Source organism: Varanus komodoensis, unplaced genomic scaffold (genome assembly GCF_004798865.1).
Source record: "Varanus komodoensis strain SLA01 unplaced genomic scaffold, ASM479886v1 scaffold34_1, whole genome shotgun sequence".
Lineage (NCBI taxonomy): Eukaryota > Metazoa > Chordata > Lepidosauria > Squamata > Varanidae > Varanus > Varanus komodoensis.
In genome coordinates this window covers 7,975,325-7,992,314 of record NW_025335854.1, presented here as the reverse complement: position 1 = coordinate 7,992,314, position 16,990 = coordinate 7,975,325, and the positions used below count along the sequence as shown (strand labels likewise).

The 16,990-nt window shown below is 51.6% G+C and overlaps 1 protein-coding gene across 1 annotated transcript in view; it reads right to left on the bottom strand.

Moving 5' to 3' along the window:
• Positions 1-2,750: 2,750 nt before the first annotated feature.
• Positions 2,751-16,990, bottom strand: part of LOC123027862 (protein transport protein Sec16B-like) — a gene marked incomplete at its 3' end in the record, with an annotated part of 31,713 nt that continues 17,473 nt past the window's right edge. The window contains exons 16-23 of the mRNA XM_044439141.1: positions 16,733-16,873; positions 12,670-12,783; positions 11,900-11,969; positions 10,899-11,159; positions 8,749-8,816; positions 6,308-6,454; positions 5,111-5,221; positions 2,751-2,846 (exon numbers count right to left, since the gene is read on the bottom strand). Coding sequence (XP_044295076.1) covers positions 2,751-2,846; positions 5,111-5,221; positions 6,308-6,454; positions 8,749-8,816; positions 10,899-11,159; positions 11,900-11,969; positions 12,670-12,783; positions 16,733-16,873 — 1,008 coding nt within the window. The remainder of the gene's footprint in view (positions 2,847-5,110; positions 5,222-6,307; positions 6,455-8,748; positions 8,817-10,898; positions 11,160-11,899; positions 11,970-12,669; positions 12,784-16,732; positions 16,874-16,990) is intronic.

Genomic DNA, 16,990 nt, shown 5'->3' with positions numbered 1-16,990 from the left:
TGAATCTCACAGGCAGGCACCTCCTCAGACAGAGGGACCTCATGCCGGGAAGGAAGGTGGCCCTCCTGTCAGTAGGTCATCTCTCTCCAGAAAAGCAGTTCTCTGAAGTTACCTCCCTCTGCCCAAAGGAAGACCGCTAGGTTTACTCTTCTCCCGTTGCTAAGCAACAGCTTGCACCAAAATCTGCCTCCTCCCCACAGCTTTCGTTTCCTGACTGCTCCGTGCTATGTGCAGACTTCTAGCGATCCTGAATGAGGATCAAAGTCAGACAGAGACAGTGTGTGTGTGTGTGTGTGTGTGTGTGTGTGTGTGTGAGAGAGAGAGAGAGAGAGAGAGAGAGAGAGAGAGAGAGAGAGAGAGAGAGAGAGAGATGCATTATAGCAGAATTCTTTCCCAAGTTCTTGGAATGTGCAATTTACTTGGAGACAAGTCTGTGGGACGGGTCTCCAAGCAACTCTGCATAGAAGTTTAGCCCTCTCAGGTATGTATGTACCACCTGACCCTTTGGCGTGTTTGTTCAGAGTCCATCTCAATAGTGTGGACTCTAATGGAAACCTCCACAGGATCCCATGCGCGTTTACTCAGCCACGTCGTACGCAGGCAATGAACTTCCCCCCAATCAGCGAGCGCAGCACTGCGGCCTCACAGCGCGGTTCCTGGCACACTTCCGCAGGCGGAGGCCTCCCAGGACTGTCCCCCAGGCGCACGGAAGCGGGCTGAGTCAGTGCCGTGCGAAGCGCCACCTGCACTGCGCGGAGGCAGCTCTCCGGGCATGAAGGCAACACTGCTAAGGCAGGAGGGGGCAGGGGCACCCCTCCAGAATTTGTTCTCCGGCAGCACCTCTGTCCCTTCCCCATTGGCTCCGCTGGCTCACGGGTCCAAGCATCTGGAAGCCCACAGTGGCTTCACCCATGCTAAAGAGACCCCAAGCTCCTTCCCAACGGCCCTACACAGGCCCACACGCCCCGTTTCCTCCCTCCAGTGCCCAGACCTGGAGGAATCGGTGTGACTTTGCAGAGTCAATGGGGCCTTATCTACTGAGACTGCGAAAGGGAAAGTGGGCCTTCCCAGCGTTAATTTTTTCCTTGCTATGTTCAGTCGGTCTCCTTGGGCTCAGCCGGAGACTGCTTCATCTTGTCTTCATTGCAGGGAGAAGCGCCACAACCGCACACAGCCGGCTCAGCCATATACTGAAAAGGCGCTGAGCAAAGCGAGGTCCGCATCGCCCCCACGTTTCTGCTCCTTCTCGTCGGAGGGAGAGCTGCAATGTGGGCAGAACAGCTGCGTCGCGTGGATCGGCCGGTCGTGGTCTTCAGGAAGGGCTCCTTCTGCCAGAAAAGCAGGATGATCTCTGGCGTCTTTGATCACTGAGGAAGGCTTGGGTAGCGTCGCTGCAAAATCCTAGGCGGATGAGCGGCACCAAAAGCTCCTTGCGCACTGACCTGTTTCAGAAAGAACTGCCCTGAACATCAAGTTCTCACTTTTAGCACCCCCAAAGAACACACAGGTGGGCAAATCTTTATGTGGCCAGGTTAAACCCCCCCCACATGTTATTAGCTTTATGGCCACAGAACGGCAGGCCATGGATGGAATTTTGGAGCCCTCGCAATGGTGAGTCTTCCCTCTGCAGCAGGAAGGACGGAGATACCCTCGCTGAATGTTCTTCTGTACCCAAACCCAAGGGAGAGGCGCCAGCACATGCTGAGCCCAGTGGACCTGGAACAGTAGCGCCTGCCAGAGGAACTGGCCAAAAGGGAGAACGACGGCCAGCGCTCTGACTCTTCCGGCCATATGAGTCAACCTGCACATCCAGAGACAGTGTAACCCTTGGGGCCAGACCAGAGTAGGAACACCAAAAGAATCCCATTATCCTGCTCCGCTAGGTGGAAACAGAATGCTGGGCCGGAGGGATCCTGCAGCAGAAATCATTCTTGCGTTGTTGTTTATTGCGTGCTGCTTTCAGTTGCGAGGCCCCATACAATTTAGGCGCATTTATGACGCCATACCTGAGCAGGATTGAAAAGTGGGATTCCTCCCATTGGGGGTGGAACTCCATATTCAGCGCTGGAGAGCTCTCTGGAGGATCTAGCCTGAAATATGAACCAGAAAAAACAAGAAGTGGGCACTGGAAGGTTGGAGGAAAGGCCGAGCCCCCTCGTTGAAGAAAAATACAGGATATAAGAGATGGAGGCCATCAAATGAGGAGAAATAAATTCGCAGGACAGGTGGTCTGGCACATCTGTCAGGGTGGAGTATCCAAAGCCCGTCCTCCCCCGGTGATACCCTTTCCGAACTGGAGGACTCAGCTGCCTGCCTCCTCTCACCTGGTCTGCAGCATCCGGTCGCCTGACTTCTTCCCTGCCGCTCTGGCCTGCTGGATTTTGGGTTCCTGAGGAAACAAGGTCAATCCATTTTGAAGCCTGTTCCAGCACTTGGAAGCAAAGGAGCCTGGAAGCTCCATCCACATGAGGGTCTTTGGCTGCTGTGGCCCACGTAGCAGCGGCCCCTTCGTCTCCCAACTCTCCAAAACTCATTCAAAGACTGGGGAACTGTCTAGGGTGAAATTTTGCAGGCTGGGGAAACACAGAAAGGGTGGAAATTGCCAAAAAAGGAAAAAACCCAAATTCCACCCACCTTGCACACCAAGAGTGTTTTGTCTGTCGCATCCACATCAGCAAAATTTAGCAATTTTTTCAGGAAGAAGCAGGGATATATTTACCTGGAGAGCTTTGGGGGAAAGGGTCACCATCCTTGCGAGGCAGCTGAGGAGGAGGAGGAGGAGGAGAAAAGTCTGAAGGCTTTGTCTCGCCCCAGGGAGGAAGTAAAGGTGGCGGAGAGCCCTTCTCCTGCAAAAAGGAAACCGTGCACCACGGGCGAAACAAACATGCTGAAAGCTACTTCTGGAGTCTGCCCTCTGCCTCCCTTGTGGTGAGATTCTGACCCAGCTCCCTGGCCCAGAATGAGTCCCATCCATCCCCGGGACACAGGCCAACATGAGCTGCCGCAAGAGCACACACAAGGCTCCAAGGAGCCTCAAGCAATCTCCATATGTGGCGGACTCCAACTCCCATCAGCCTCAACCATCACGGCCAATGGCCCAGAAGTCTGGGAGCTGGAGTCCAAAGCATCAGTCCCATGCCCCAGGCCGGGGCCGGGGAAGGCTGCTGCACCCGACACACAGGTTTCCCCACACGGAAGCCAATTTGCACACGCTGAGCTCCTTGGACCAGTTACAGGTGGTCTTGGGATTCCCCTCCCAGCTGCATTGGGGTTTGGTGCTTCTGACTTTCCACACCCTGCAGATACTTCCATCTTGTTTCTCAGAGACTGTGTGTTTCGATGACGGTCCTGGCAGCTCTCACCACCCACGCTAGCTATTTGATGGACTCAGTTTCTGACGAACCCAGAGAAAACCCGCCACATGGCCACATGTCTGCAGGCTCCCCAGACACATGGGAATGGGGAGCCCAGCCCAGACTTCACTCCGCTCATCCTCTGAAAGAGACAAGCCTGGAAATATTGGTTGGGTGGCCTGAGAAAACTCAGAAATTAGGTGGGTTTCCGTGGACAACTTCCAGTAATGGCTGCCTATTGCAGATGGATACCATCTGCCACTTCTCTGGCCACCCTGTACCAGCCCCCCTCCTTCCCCAGCCACTGTCATGCCAACCTTGTGGGGGACTTCAAGAATGATTTGAATCTCACATCATGGTTGCAAACCACCCAGAGAGCTCTGGCTATGGGGCAGCAGAGAAACGAAAGCAATAATAAAAGTGACAGAGCAGAAACAGAAGATGGCAAAATTACGAACTAGCCAAACGAAAACCATGCAAAATGTCTCTGTTATTAAAAACAGAGAATTGTTCTTATTTCTGCATCAGGTGTGTATACTGTACTGTTGGTACTGTTGGTACTGTTTCTTGCTCCTTGCCCTTCTTTTCCGGTTCCCACCACCTTCTTTCCTCCGTTGCTCTGTAAATTCACTGCAGTGCCAAAATCCGTATGCGCGGCTAGTGCTTCACCACAGCAGTAGCCTTGATGGTGATAATCCCAAACAACCCGATGTTACACAATCGATAAAAAGAACACCAATAAACCTGCCCATCCGCTTGCAGTCAGGTAGCGGGAAAGGAAAGATCAAGGGGAATATTAGTGGTGGAGAAAAATTTAACATTACCGATGAGCCAGGAGAAGCAGAGGGGAAAGGGGAAAGAGGAACGAGCCAGGTAATAAATCCTCGGGAGTCGCATTTTAAATATTAAAGAAACTTTGACGGTGGGAACAGGAGGTACATGTAAAGTTGAATGAGTCAGGCAAACAGTCGTGGGGAGGCTGAGCTGGGGGCCCTGGAAGGGGAGAATGTGCCCAACGGGGGAGGCAGAAAGTTCCTACGTTCGGCAGAACCCAGTGGTAAAAGTCTGCCTGAACAGTACCACTTCAGGCTGCAGGAGGGGGGTTCCCATGGGCCAAAACCTTCCAAGGGAAACAAGCCTAGGAGAAGGGCTTGTGCAAACCTGAGCTGCTGCTTTTCTGTGGGTGTTATGAGGATGCTGTTTTTTCCTGATGATTTCGTTTTGGGGGGGGGGGGGGGCGGTTCACCTTTCGATCCCCACTGCAGCTCAAAGTGATACAGTCCAGGAGAGACTTTACCACATGATCATGCGGGATGGCTAAACCGGTCCTTGGCCTTTTTGCATGGGGCAGTGCCACAGCGAATGCCGGCATCCATCCCGGCCAGCCATCCTCTTAGGGGTCGTCTCCCGCAGTTTTCCCACAAGCCTTGCACAAACGTTCAGTGATCTCACCACGCTCCCTGACCCTCACTGGCCAGCGGCGGCCATCAAGAGACGCACCACAGGGAGGGCCAGTCGCACGCCCAGCCGAAGCCTTCCTGCAAGGGTCGGGGGCCATCTTCAAACTGCCCCACTGCGGAGCCCCGGGGGCGTGGGTCAATATCTGCTAGGGATTCTGCTCTGAGAAGATCAGTCCTGGCTGCCCAAGTTTTCTCCTGTCAGGTACAAATGCTGCAGGAGGTTGGCAAAGGGGAGAAGCTTCTTCCGGAAAGCTACTGCAGAAATGCAGTTTCTTTTATTCTTTCGCCCTTCGTTACCTGGAAAACTGGAGTGGGAAAGTCCGAAGGAGGCTCTGGTACTTTCTTGGAGGGTTCTGCATCTTTCTTGGGCTTGGACCGGAACCAGCTGAACCAGCCAAAACCAGATCCCTGGAAAGATACAAAATCTTAGGTGTTGGAACTCTTGGACTATCTTCAGTGAGCACGGATGAAGGAACTGGTGGAAAAATTGGAAAGCAGCAAAGGCCATGATGAAACTTTTCCATCTTCTGGAACTGGTAGACTACAGAGGGCCTTGCATTCTGTAGCGACACCTTCACACACGACGCTTGAAAGTGTCTGTGAGTCTCTTTTGCAAAACAAGGTGTGCGAATGCTACTCAGACTGGACAGAATGTAGAAGATACTGAATGTGGGTTCAAGTAGCAGGTTTTCTGTTCTGATTATATAAGCCCAAAACAATTCTTAAGGGTTTGAGAAGTACTCTCAGATTTTATGAAAAAATGTCAAACCAGACAAGGCTATCCAAATACTTCTTTGTTCCAAGTGTCTGTCAAGGATAAACTGTTACTGAACATGGAGGTTCTACTAAGCTACCTTTGATAGATCCAGGGAGCTTCCGGATGAAAGACTCCTGGTGCTTCCAGTGAAACACTGTGCAGCTATTCCATCTTTTCCTCCTTCGTGAATTTTTTGGAAGAAGCAAAAAGACAGAAAACGCATAAAAACTCGCAAGTAGAAGATGACAGCAAGAGCAGCCCTTGTAAAATTCAGTGAATATGGCAGGGAGATGCAAGATAAAAGTCTTGTCTAGAAGCACCCTGATGCAATGTATTTTTTCCCCACCATCGGTCTTTTAAAACCATTCCATTCAATGCTTTCATCACCATACCTTGAGATAATGAAGAACATATTTTCAAACTGCAATCCTACAAAGAGTTAATTGCAAGTAGACCCCACTGAGCACAGGGGGACTTACTTCTGAGGATGTGCTGTGAAATTATATCAAAAGGTATGAGAGAGTTTCAATATATTTAAATAAATAACAATATATTAGGTTAAGTTCAGTGTCAGTTGCTGTTCCTGCAATATCTCCAGCCAGCTGGCACAGAAGTTAGATCTTGCTTATGGCTCCCGATCTGGGAAAATACTTCAGGAGGTTCGGTGAGCCCTCTAAATGGCAGTAAACTTAAATAGAACCTAAGGTTGAGCTTAAGGGCTTCGCAGGAAGACTCACCTTTGCTTGCTCTCGTTCTGCATCCTCTGCAGGTAGTTTCTCTCCAGCGGCTTCCTCCCCTGAAGCGTCTGGGCTTGGAGGGGCATCCTCCATGATCGATACTGTGGAACTCTCTGAGACAGTCCGGTTCCGAGCATTTCGGGCATTCTAGTGTCCAGGAGAAAAAAACCGGAATGAGCGCACCAGGTGCATTGATCAGGAGAAAATTCTCTGCATCCCAAACCGAAAAATTTGTACTCTCAGCCTCTCCGTTAGGATCAAAGTTGCTCAGAATGTTTCTTTATATCATTCCTTGTCGGAAGAATACGAATCCATCACATTTCAGGGGTCGACAAAATGAGGCCAAGTGGCAGAAAGAAGCCCATGCAAAAAAGGGACTTGAATCTTGTATTTCATAGTGGAATTGTTGCCTTTTATGAACATTTTGGAGACTATGGTGTTTGGAAAAGGATAGAAAGTAAAATGAAACGATAGATAGATACATTTTCTAAGAATTTCACAGGAATGCAAAGTTCCATATTTGGTTAGGGAATCGGTCCCTCTTCGACTCACCAGGACGCAAGCCAAGCTGAGATTGAGCCCTTGAATGCTTGGGAACGCTTGTAACTTCTTTGTGCAAGATATGCGGTTCTTTGTGCAAAATACACAGGGTACATAATTCTTGGCAGAAAATACACAAATTGCTGAATTCTTTGTGCAAAGCCCTGAGTTGTGGGCACAGAAGCAGAATTGTGTTGAACTCCTGCTAAACATCCACACGAACTCTTGGCACAAGGCAGAGTTAGGGCAGAGGGAATGGGGTCGTGAGGAGATCTAACAGATCCCTGCCCCCAAACTGGGTTCCTCACACACCCCGATCCGGGACTCCACAACGTGTAAAGACGGATGTTCATCAAGGAAGATCACAGAGCCAGGAGGTCCTAAGAAGAGACCTGCAGAACCAGGCCAAAGCCCTCTCCCTTCCTGTTTCCACAGGACAAGAGTCCGCCGCGACTGGAGCTCCCAAAAACTGATTTTCCGAGGCACACTTCCTCTGATCCTGGAAGCAAATACCACCAGCATGACGAATAGCTGTGTATAGCTTCCCCCCCGCCCCGCCTGCATAGCCTCATGCCCCTCTAAACAACTAAGTTCAGGGCCATCCCCACATCCTGAGAGCTGCGTGTACTTCTGAACCTTCCATGTCTGGTTCACCGCATTACTCCAGGGGCCGCCATTGCAAGAGGGAGAAAATCTCCACGCCTCCATTGCCTATGCCACTTATCATTTTATAATCCACTCTGCTAGAATATCTTCAGACATACAGAAAAGAAGCAGTTCCTCAACCATTAACAATCCACACCAGCTCAGGACAAACTGGACTCTCCAGGAGCATGTGATTGACCTGACACCAGTGAGGGGGAATCTCCAGAAAACTGCAAACACGGCAAGTCTCCAATGCAAATCAAGCTAACTTGCACTGGGAAATTTTCCACGTGCGTTGGGAACATCACTGGGGAGTCATTTCATTTAGCATGCTTGCTGAGTACAAGTTAAGAAACTAGTGGGCTACAAAGATGACTGTCATCTCGGTGCTCCACAAGAGTGGAGCTGAAAGGTTTGAGGAAAAGGTTGCTGCATATTCCATGTACTTTGAATGTTACAGAATGCAGAAATTCTACTGGAAAATTTACTGTTCTAATAAAGCAAGTCAGCAGCACTTTCTTCCGTTATTCAAATGTTAGCAAGAAACAGCGCTGCTGAAACCAAGCGGTTGACACACTAAGAGCAGCACCCTCTGGCCTCGCAGGATTGTTTGAAGCCCCACCGGCGGGGTCTCGTGACCTCCAAGCAAGGATTCTGAGAACGAACCACCAGCCCGCTCCCCTCACGGCTGGCATGAAAAGAGCGAAGCTGGCTGGCTCCCCGAGGCTGCAGACTGGCCTCACAGGACAAGGAGGGGAGGAGGCCATGTCCACGTGGCAACCCCGCCCCTTCCCCTCCCCTTCCACACACTTCATCTGGATGGGCCAAAGCCAGAGGGGGCACAGGCCTCGCACCAGGCATTCTTCTGGCTGTGTGCCATCGAGTTGCCTCCAACATGTGGTGATCCCCAGACTGTCCTGCGCTTAACAACCCGCCTCGGCTCTTGCAAATTGCAGCCTGTGGCTTCCTTGACGGAACTGACCCATCTCATATTCGGTCTTCCTTTTCTTCTTCTGCCTGGACTTTCCTTAGCATGAATGTGTTGCCCAGGGAGTTTTGCCTTCTCCAGCCATTAAGTACACATATGCCTCTGGTACGTATACATCAAAGGTGAGGGGTACTGGATTGCACTCCAGCTCCAGGGTCCACCCCAGAAAACTGCTTGACACCCAGTCCCGACCAGCCCAGAGCTGCTAAAATCAGGTCAGACTCCTCCAACCTTCTAACGACGATGTCACATCTCCTCCACCTCTCACCTGATGGTCCAGACCACTCTTCTGATCACCAGGGTCTTGGTATGGCTCACAGGACTCCACAGTGCCCCCTGCAGACCAGAGCAGAATAGATTTCATGACACTATCCAAGTTCTAGGCTTCAACACATCAAGAACCATCTCTGATGCCCTGGTGCAACCCAGTAGCCTCTGGCACGTAAGTGGTACCAGGTACCAACATGGGCAGCTGCAGGCAACAGACGCTCTTGCTATGACCTTCTACGCAGACACAAAGCCCCCATTCTCCTTTGCTCCAGTCCTAAACACATCCACTGGAAAGTTAGGTCCTACTGAGTTCGACAGTGTTGCTACTGTGTAGGCAAGCTGGTCGGCCCTCGGTTTCTGCCCAGAGTGTTGAGAGCTGCTTGCTTACCTTTGTGTGCCAGCACAGCTCTTAATTTTCCCTGTGCCCACAAGACCTATATATCCATAGAGGGCAAGACAAGCATCTGCTTGACCCAAGGAGCCACTTGGGGATTGTCCTGATATTGCAAGCGTAGCCGCAAAGGGCTACAGGGAGCAAAGCACACACGCTATTAAAAGAAGTCCTCTTCCACTTGGCATAATTCTGCTCTCTCCCTGATTAAATGCAGCCTTGGAACTGACGTCTCTTTAACCAGGGTGGTTGTTTAAAGCAGAGTTTAGTAAAGAAACAGTTCCATCTGCTGGCAGTTCAAGTAAGATCGACACTTTTTTTTCACTTGCTCTGTTTCTGTGCTTGCTTTTGATAGCGAGCCGATACAAAAATCCTTCTCATCCCTTTGTCGCTGATGCCAGCAAAAGCGTTGTGAACTGATTTCTGTGATGGGCTGCCATGAAAAGCACCAAAACCAGAGTCAGTCAAAACAGGGGCGAGCTTAAAGGAATAGCCACACCATCTCTCTGGACCTCTTGCGAGGCTGTCCAAGAAAGGTCCAAGTAAGCCTTCAACTGTGGTGTCAACTGTGCGCATGCAATTGTGCTGCACGGGTGAGAACGTAAACAGGAGCCAAAGATACTGCAGGAGGGCGGATGTCGCTTTAGCTGTTGTGACACGGGGTCAAGCTGTTTTTGACTGACGGTGGCCCTATGAATGGACGCTGTCCAAGATGTCCTGCCCATGACAGCCCTGCTCCGCTCTTGTCAACCCAAGGCTGGGACTTCCTTGATGGAGCTGATCCCTCTCCAGGTTGGCCGTCCTCCTCTTCTTCTGCCTTCGACTTACCCGAGCATGATGGGCTTCTCCCATGACACCTGCCTTCTCAGGATGAACCGGAAGTACAACAGCTTCGCCTTTGTCATCTTTGCTTCGAGGGGAAGCTCTGGCTTGATTTGATCCAGGACCCACCTGTTGGTTCATCTGTCAGTCCGGGGTATTTGCAAAGCTCTCCTCCAGCGCCATATTTTGAACACCTCAATGTCCTTTCTTCACCATCCAGCTTTCACACCCACACATTGCAATAGAAAATACAACATTTTGGATAATCCTGGCCTTGGTCTCCGGTGAAATGTCCTTACACCTGCAGAGCTTTCCTAGTTTCCCCATCACTTCCCTTCCAAAGCTCAGTCTTCTTCAAATTCCTTGGCTGTAGCTTCCCTTTGAACGGATGACTGAGCCAAGGTATGCAGAATCGTTCACTTTTCAACGTCTGCCTTGTAGACAGGAAAGTTTTGTGATTCTTTTGCAGTCGTGATTTCTGTTTTCTTAATGTGCAGCTGCAGGGCTGCTTCTGCACTTCCGGGAACAGTTTCACTTAGTTACGGTTTTCTGCCCCTAATGTGGTATGTCTGGCATATCTTAGATTATTGATGTTTCTGCACGAATGGGCCAGGCTGAACCCTCCCTCTGTTCCTGCTGCCCACCTTTTAAATAGTCCTCTTGGAGGCTGCTATTTTCATTTCCTCTTGGAGCTCCCCTGGAAGCCTTCCTTAAAATGTAAGTAGGAAATTAAGAGACAGGAGCTTCGTTGGGTTCCCACTCACTCCAGACCGCTCCAGCCTTCTAGTGTTTGCTCTCTGTGTAAATGAACTATGTCTTCTTTGGCCATAAGTCTGATCCATTTCTAGAAAACTTCAATCATTTCCACAATTTTTAAAAATTTCTCCTTAAGGCTGGAATTTGATTCGCGCTTACTTCAAAGTACCATTCTTTACCTGGTGGCTGGGGCAGACTTGTCGAAAGCTCCTCTCGTGGCCCTCCCATGGAGAACGTGGCAGCTTGGCCGGTCCCTGGAAAGCGGGTTTCCAGATCAGCATCCGCTGGATCCCCGGGATGGAAGTGCAGCCTCGGATCCACACCTGGCTGGTACCGAGTGGAGTCCCCTAGTGACGGGTGACTATCAGGATGTTGCTCAAGGACCTCAGAGCATCCTTCATTTTGTACAGACTGAAAATGGGGAGCCAAATCTGGATGACCTAAGACTGGACGGAGAAGTTCAGCGTTACTCCCAATTCTCAGATAAAGAAACGGAGGTAGGGAACTTCGTGAATGGTCAGTCTAACAGGTGAGGTTACAGCTCAGTGGTGGAGCAAATACTTTGAGTGTGGATGGTCCTGGTTCAGTCCTCAGCATCTCTAGCTGTAATGGTGAAAGAATAGGTGCTGGATCAGACAGTCCCCTCCGTACTGGACAGACCAACATTCTTATTCCATATAAATAAGGAGTCAAATATAATTCTTCAGTTCAGGAGCCCAACCTGGATTTTATACAAAACATATGCATACGCCAATTGTGAACAGCCCTGTGTAATTTAGATCTCTTGTTTCAGTGAAAGAAAAGAGAATTAGACTCTGGGGAGCACCCAAAGCCTACTTCTTTTTAATGTAACCGAGGCATTTGCAGTTAGATCCGATGCTTGTTTACTTAGAAATTAAGGCGCAGAAGCGGTCAAACTGCGAGTCAGCCGTAATACGGCTACAGCTAGGAAGAAGGGGGGTGTCTGTCCATTTCAGCCGGCCCGTGACAGCACTGAGGCCCTCCGAATCTGACGCAAAGTGGACAAATGGGGCTGCGAGGAGTGCCTCTGAGTCCGTCCCACTGGAACTTGTGTGACTCAGACCACACTGGAAGGGGTTGCACTGAATTTGACCCAGAGCACCGGAGAAGGTGGCTTTCTTTTTCAGATGCCACTGTTGTTCTATGGTGGTTTTTTTACCTGGGATTGATCCGTTGGCCTGGGCAACCTCTAGCGGATAGGGTGCAGCACTGGAAACACCACCTTCCTCCTGAAAACGGATAACAGTGGGGGGTGGGGGGAGCAGACCGTGTGGAGCACAAGCAGGGATGGGCCTGGTTGGGAGCTGCTTCACACGCACCCAGAGTGCACCAGGGCTCCACACAGATCATGCCTCCCACCCCGGCATGTGACCAAGGGCACCAATCCGCAGGACAGCAGGCTGGTCCCGTCACAGAAGATCGTGTTGGAAACAGGTCCCTGCGTCTTGCAGCAGCTGCCGGCCACGTAGTGATGGAGGAGGAAGCGGGGGGGGGGCTGCAGGGCAGTTCCTAAGAGCCAGAGCGCCTCCCGCTGGCCACGGGGATCTCCCTGGAGCTCAGCAGGGACAGAACCAAGGAGACCACGTTCCATTTCAGGCCAGCCTCTCGGCCAGGGGTGTGAGTCACAAATCTGCGCCCTCGACCAACGGCTGACATGATCCCCCGCATTAGCAGAAGCTCAAATAATGCTTCTCACGGGTCGTGGCTGAGCCTGGCCAATCGCTTCGCTGGACTGACCCTGACTCAACACCTGTCAAAAAATCGCAAGACGCCAAAGGTGCTTTTGCAGATCATCCGGGTGGGCAGCCCATGCCAGCCCTGCAGCACAGAGAGCCTGCTTTGCGTTCCTCTTCCCTTCAGTTCAACGTGGGGGAGCTCTCTGCGGGGGCCAGAACTGGTCCCTCCACACCCCACAGCCCGAGTTCTCACCTCCCACCGCCGTTGCCGGGCTCGGAGCTCAGACAGCCAATCTGGTTCCAACAGCTCCTCTTGTCCGGGCCTCTCCGACAGCCGAGGATCCGAGAGCTTCAGTCGCTCAGCCAGCTGTTTCATTAGGAAAAGGAGAGGAGAGACGAACAGAGGTGAACTTGAAACCATGCGGCAGATGACTATCGTTTAAATCAGAGAAAGGGGACTGGCCACGGGAACACTCGGTACATGACTCCAGCAAAAAACATGAGCTCCAATGATCAGAGGCTGCCTTCGCCAGGTCTTCCGCAACAGCCTTCCCCAACCTGGCTGCACCTGCAGCTCCTACCACCCCCGAATGTAGGGAATACTGGCGGAGGCTGATGGAAGGAGCAGGCCAAAACTTCGGGAGTGCTCCGAGTCGGGGAAGGCTGCCCTAGGGTAAGGACTGTGCTTCCGACCATATTCAGGAAAAATACCCAGGTCTTTTAGCTGCCTTTCCAGAAGGCCAATTGCGATGACCGGGAACAGAAAATAGGGAGCTCAGGGGGTGGATGTATCCAGGGCAGGATGGTCACCTTTCTCCGAAAGGCTCTCCAGCCGCAGAAGGTCTTTCTCAGCTCAGCCAGGGCATATTCTCCGCAGAGAATGCCAGGGACTGGATGTTGCAGCCTCCGAATGTCCTACAGTCTCTTCCCCAGTCTAAGATGACTTGGGAAAACAGAAGGCGTCTGAATATTGCTATGCGCATTCAGGTCAACATTAGTGACCTGGCCCATGATGATTGTGCCCTGCACCTTCCAGGAAGAACAGACTGAAATCAGAGGCTAATTTTCATGATCATGTATTTATGCTTCTGGCAAAAATGGAGAGAAGCTGGACTGTGGAGTGTGCACAGGGATCCTCTGATACAGCTGGCACTGCAGGGTCGAGAAGGAGCGGTGAGGTTTGTCATTCCCCAAAGATTCATAACCCTGCAGGACAACAGGGAACGTTGAGGACCGGTGGGCTGCAGTGGTATCCAAGCTTCTTTGCGTGAAGCAGCAGTGAAGGTAAAGGGTCAGGGGTACCAGTTTCGGGCAAACCACCCAGTAGGCTGCTTTCGTGCTCCCAGTCCAAGCCAGGGGACACCCAGATCTTCTAGATGTCCTTGGGACCTGAGACAAGGGAGCATCGTCAACACCCTTTACCTCCGTCCCAAGCCTAAGCTCAGAACAGTAACAACGGCAAAGCAGTAGGGCCTGAAGCCCGAACTGGAAACACAAGCTTGAAATGATGAACCTAATTTCTGTTAAGAAAGGATAAATAGGTATCCAGAACTAGAAGACAGTGAGAACCCGGAAACACTATTTTTAGGCAAGCCTTAAACCAAGGCTGTTGCTTCTTAAAGAATGGAGAAAAACATTGAAATTGTGCAGCCAGTTAAAATAGTAAAACCCTCCCCAAAGGCCCGGTGCTGGCATCAAAGGGCCACATGGCCAGGCAGCTTCCGAGGCCCCACCCTCGCAGGGGCCACCACAGAGTAGACCACCTCGGTTAGGCCTCGCAGCTCTCCTGCTCTTTCCCCCTTGCCCTCGGGCCTTCATTAGCCCTGAGCATGCCTACAATAACAAGACGGAGCAGAGGTGTCCTCCATTTCCCTTGCACACTGTGGATTGGGCCCAGAGGAAGAAGGCAAGAGAATGGCAGCAGGGGGAGCGGTGAGAAGACTCTTGCCCAAGGGTCTCCCCCAAAGGTGGGGCCAGGACTAGGGTGGGCATTAAATCTGGTGCCCATGCCCAGGGCCGTCTTAACGCCTGGGCCTGATGGGCACTTGCCCGTGGGCCCCATACTAATCTGTGTATGCTAACCCTTGGAAAATTGGAAAACTTGCAAAATTAACAGTAGTTGTAGCTGTCGTAGGGGGCCCAGGACACTGCTTTGCCCGGGGCCCGTCACGCTGTGAAGACGGCCCTGCCCTGTGGGGCATCTTAGCCACTCCAATCTGCAGCCCATTTACATCGCTCAGTGAGCTCCCAGCTATCCACAAAGGCCCAGGCTGTACCCCTCAAACCCTTCTCCAGACCGCAACCCTTCTCACACCTGTGACCACCCTCACCAAATTCGGTGGCGGCCAGCATGTCACTCACATCAGACCCTCCCTGAGGCTGCTCCCAAACCAAATTTCTTGGGAGCCATTCGTGTGAATGGGCACTTGCATCGGAGAAGCGCAAATGAGGCCAATGCGAGGATCATCAACCAAAACATTAGCGGAAATAGCAGGTTGCCTTGAAACAAATTGTGCTACTACAAGCCTCCATCGCTTTGTAATTTGGGTTATTTGCTTAATAGCTGTGTTGTGGCTGTTTCCATTTCCCCTGCATCTCGCACGGCTGAGTGCCTTGTCCTCTGCTGATGAAGGGTGGGCCCAGCTTGGGCCTTCTCGGTCAGGTAAACAAGCCCATTTTCAGGCTGCTGCTCCAGCTGTGACCCGTCTTGGGAAATAAAGATTTGGCTATGTTGATGCATGCGGGGGGATCTCTAGCTTGGATTAGCAAAATCCAATATGGAGCTGCCCTTGGAAAATGTATGGAAACATCACCAGTTTCAAAATGCTCCAGCTGGCAAGCCAAAAGGAATCAGTTGTGGAATCCCTTAGACTGGTCTTCAAACTCCCCCAGCTGAGCGAGCAACTGCCACGCCCTCACCGCATGCCTTCGTTCGCATGTCATTTTTTGGCTCGAGGAGTGCAAGGGCGGATCGGGGGGTCCTTCAAGACACACCATGCCTCCATGCGAGAGGAGAAATGGACAGAAAGCAGGCATGAGAAATGTAACACTTCAACGCCAGCAGGAGAGCGTTTCAACCTTCCAGAAAGTCTGTCACAGACCTGGAAGTTGTCACGCTGCAAAAGCGAGAGTCCCGCATGAAGACAGAATTTATTTACACATCTGACATGCTCGCACTTGGGCGCAGGAGAATCTGGGAACAGCTTCTGTCCAGGCATGCTCCAAAATTCTCCCCTCAAGTGTGTGCTGCCATTCTGTCAAGGAGGCGCCCTGCTGTGGCAATTTGTCACCAGTCTGGAGACCGGTCCAAGCTAAACGTGATGCTAAATGCACGGTGTGGCGGGGGGCTTGAATGGAAACGCCAGCTGGCCGGGATTGCCGTGCTCGGGAGAGGGGCTGACGCTTTCCTCCGATGCCTCTGTTCCAAAGGAAATGCGCATACGCCACCTCCCCACAGTGGCCATTTGGAACGGCAGAAAAGCTCCTGTCCGGCACCGATGGAAAAGCACAGGGTGGCTTTTGTCAGGACCATGGCTTAGGAAGGAAGGACAAACGGGGCTATGGTGACGTGTGATTGGAGGATCTATTTAGCACCTTGCTTGCCCTGGGTCACTCCCACTCTGATGGGATCCAGCCTTCTCCAACTGGATGCCCTCCAGTGGGACTACAACTCCCATTGCCTCTATTGGCCATGGGTGGGGCTGATGGGCATTGTGTTCTCCCTCCACCAAGACTGCGGAGTACCCCATTTGAAAAGACTGTGCTATTCTCTCAACCACCCTAAAAGTCCCAGATGGGTTTGGTGCTTTGGGGTCATGGGAGATCAGTGGGGGAAGAACAACTCTGCATCCGATGAATGCCTGCAGATGCATCTCTTCATAGAACTGCAATTTGATGGACATGCGCCACCATCTTGCAGGGGTTTGCCCTGCTGCCATTCCTTCAGCCAGAAAAAAATGCCAGCTTGGTTTGCATCGCTGTGTTCTGGTGCCCTACCAGAGAGGAAACAGTCCCTTTCGAGGCACCCGTCAGATTCCCATGCTGACAAAGCAGAGACTGGGACAAAAGACAGCAGAAAGACATCTGCCGTATTCCAGCACCAGCTGCTGATGCACCCAGCCCTCTGTGGCAGAAAGCACCTCTGCAAACCCAAAATCTTGCACACAACACCCATTGGCCCCTTCCCGACCCCATCCTATCCTTTCCATCACAAAAGGGCATCCAAACCTCCTGCCATGACAGTGCATTAGGACTTCCCCCTTTAGCAATAAGGTGATGTTCTTGATAGCTCCCCTCATCCACCACCAAAGACCCACCTTGATAACTTGGTCCAGGAGGACAGGGTAAGTGTTCTCATTCTGGGCAAGGAGCATCATTCCAGTCCCTTCACAGTAATGCAAGGCCTGTGCCGGGAGACCGAAGTCCAGAAGACGGGAGGCATAAACCAGCTTGTATACCTGTGAAGCAGAAAAGGAAAACGGGGACTGATTTCAGGGGGGAGAGACGCAGAACAAGATGCGAGCTGGACTGCCTCCGTGGATGAAGCCAACGGCCCTTCCATTCCAGGTGGTCTC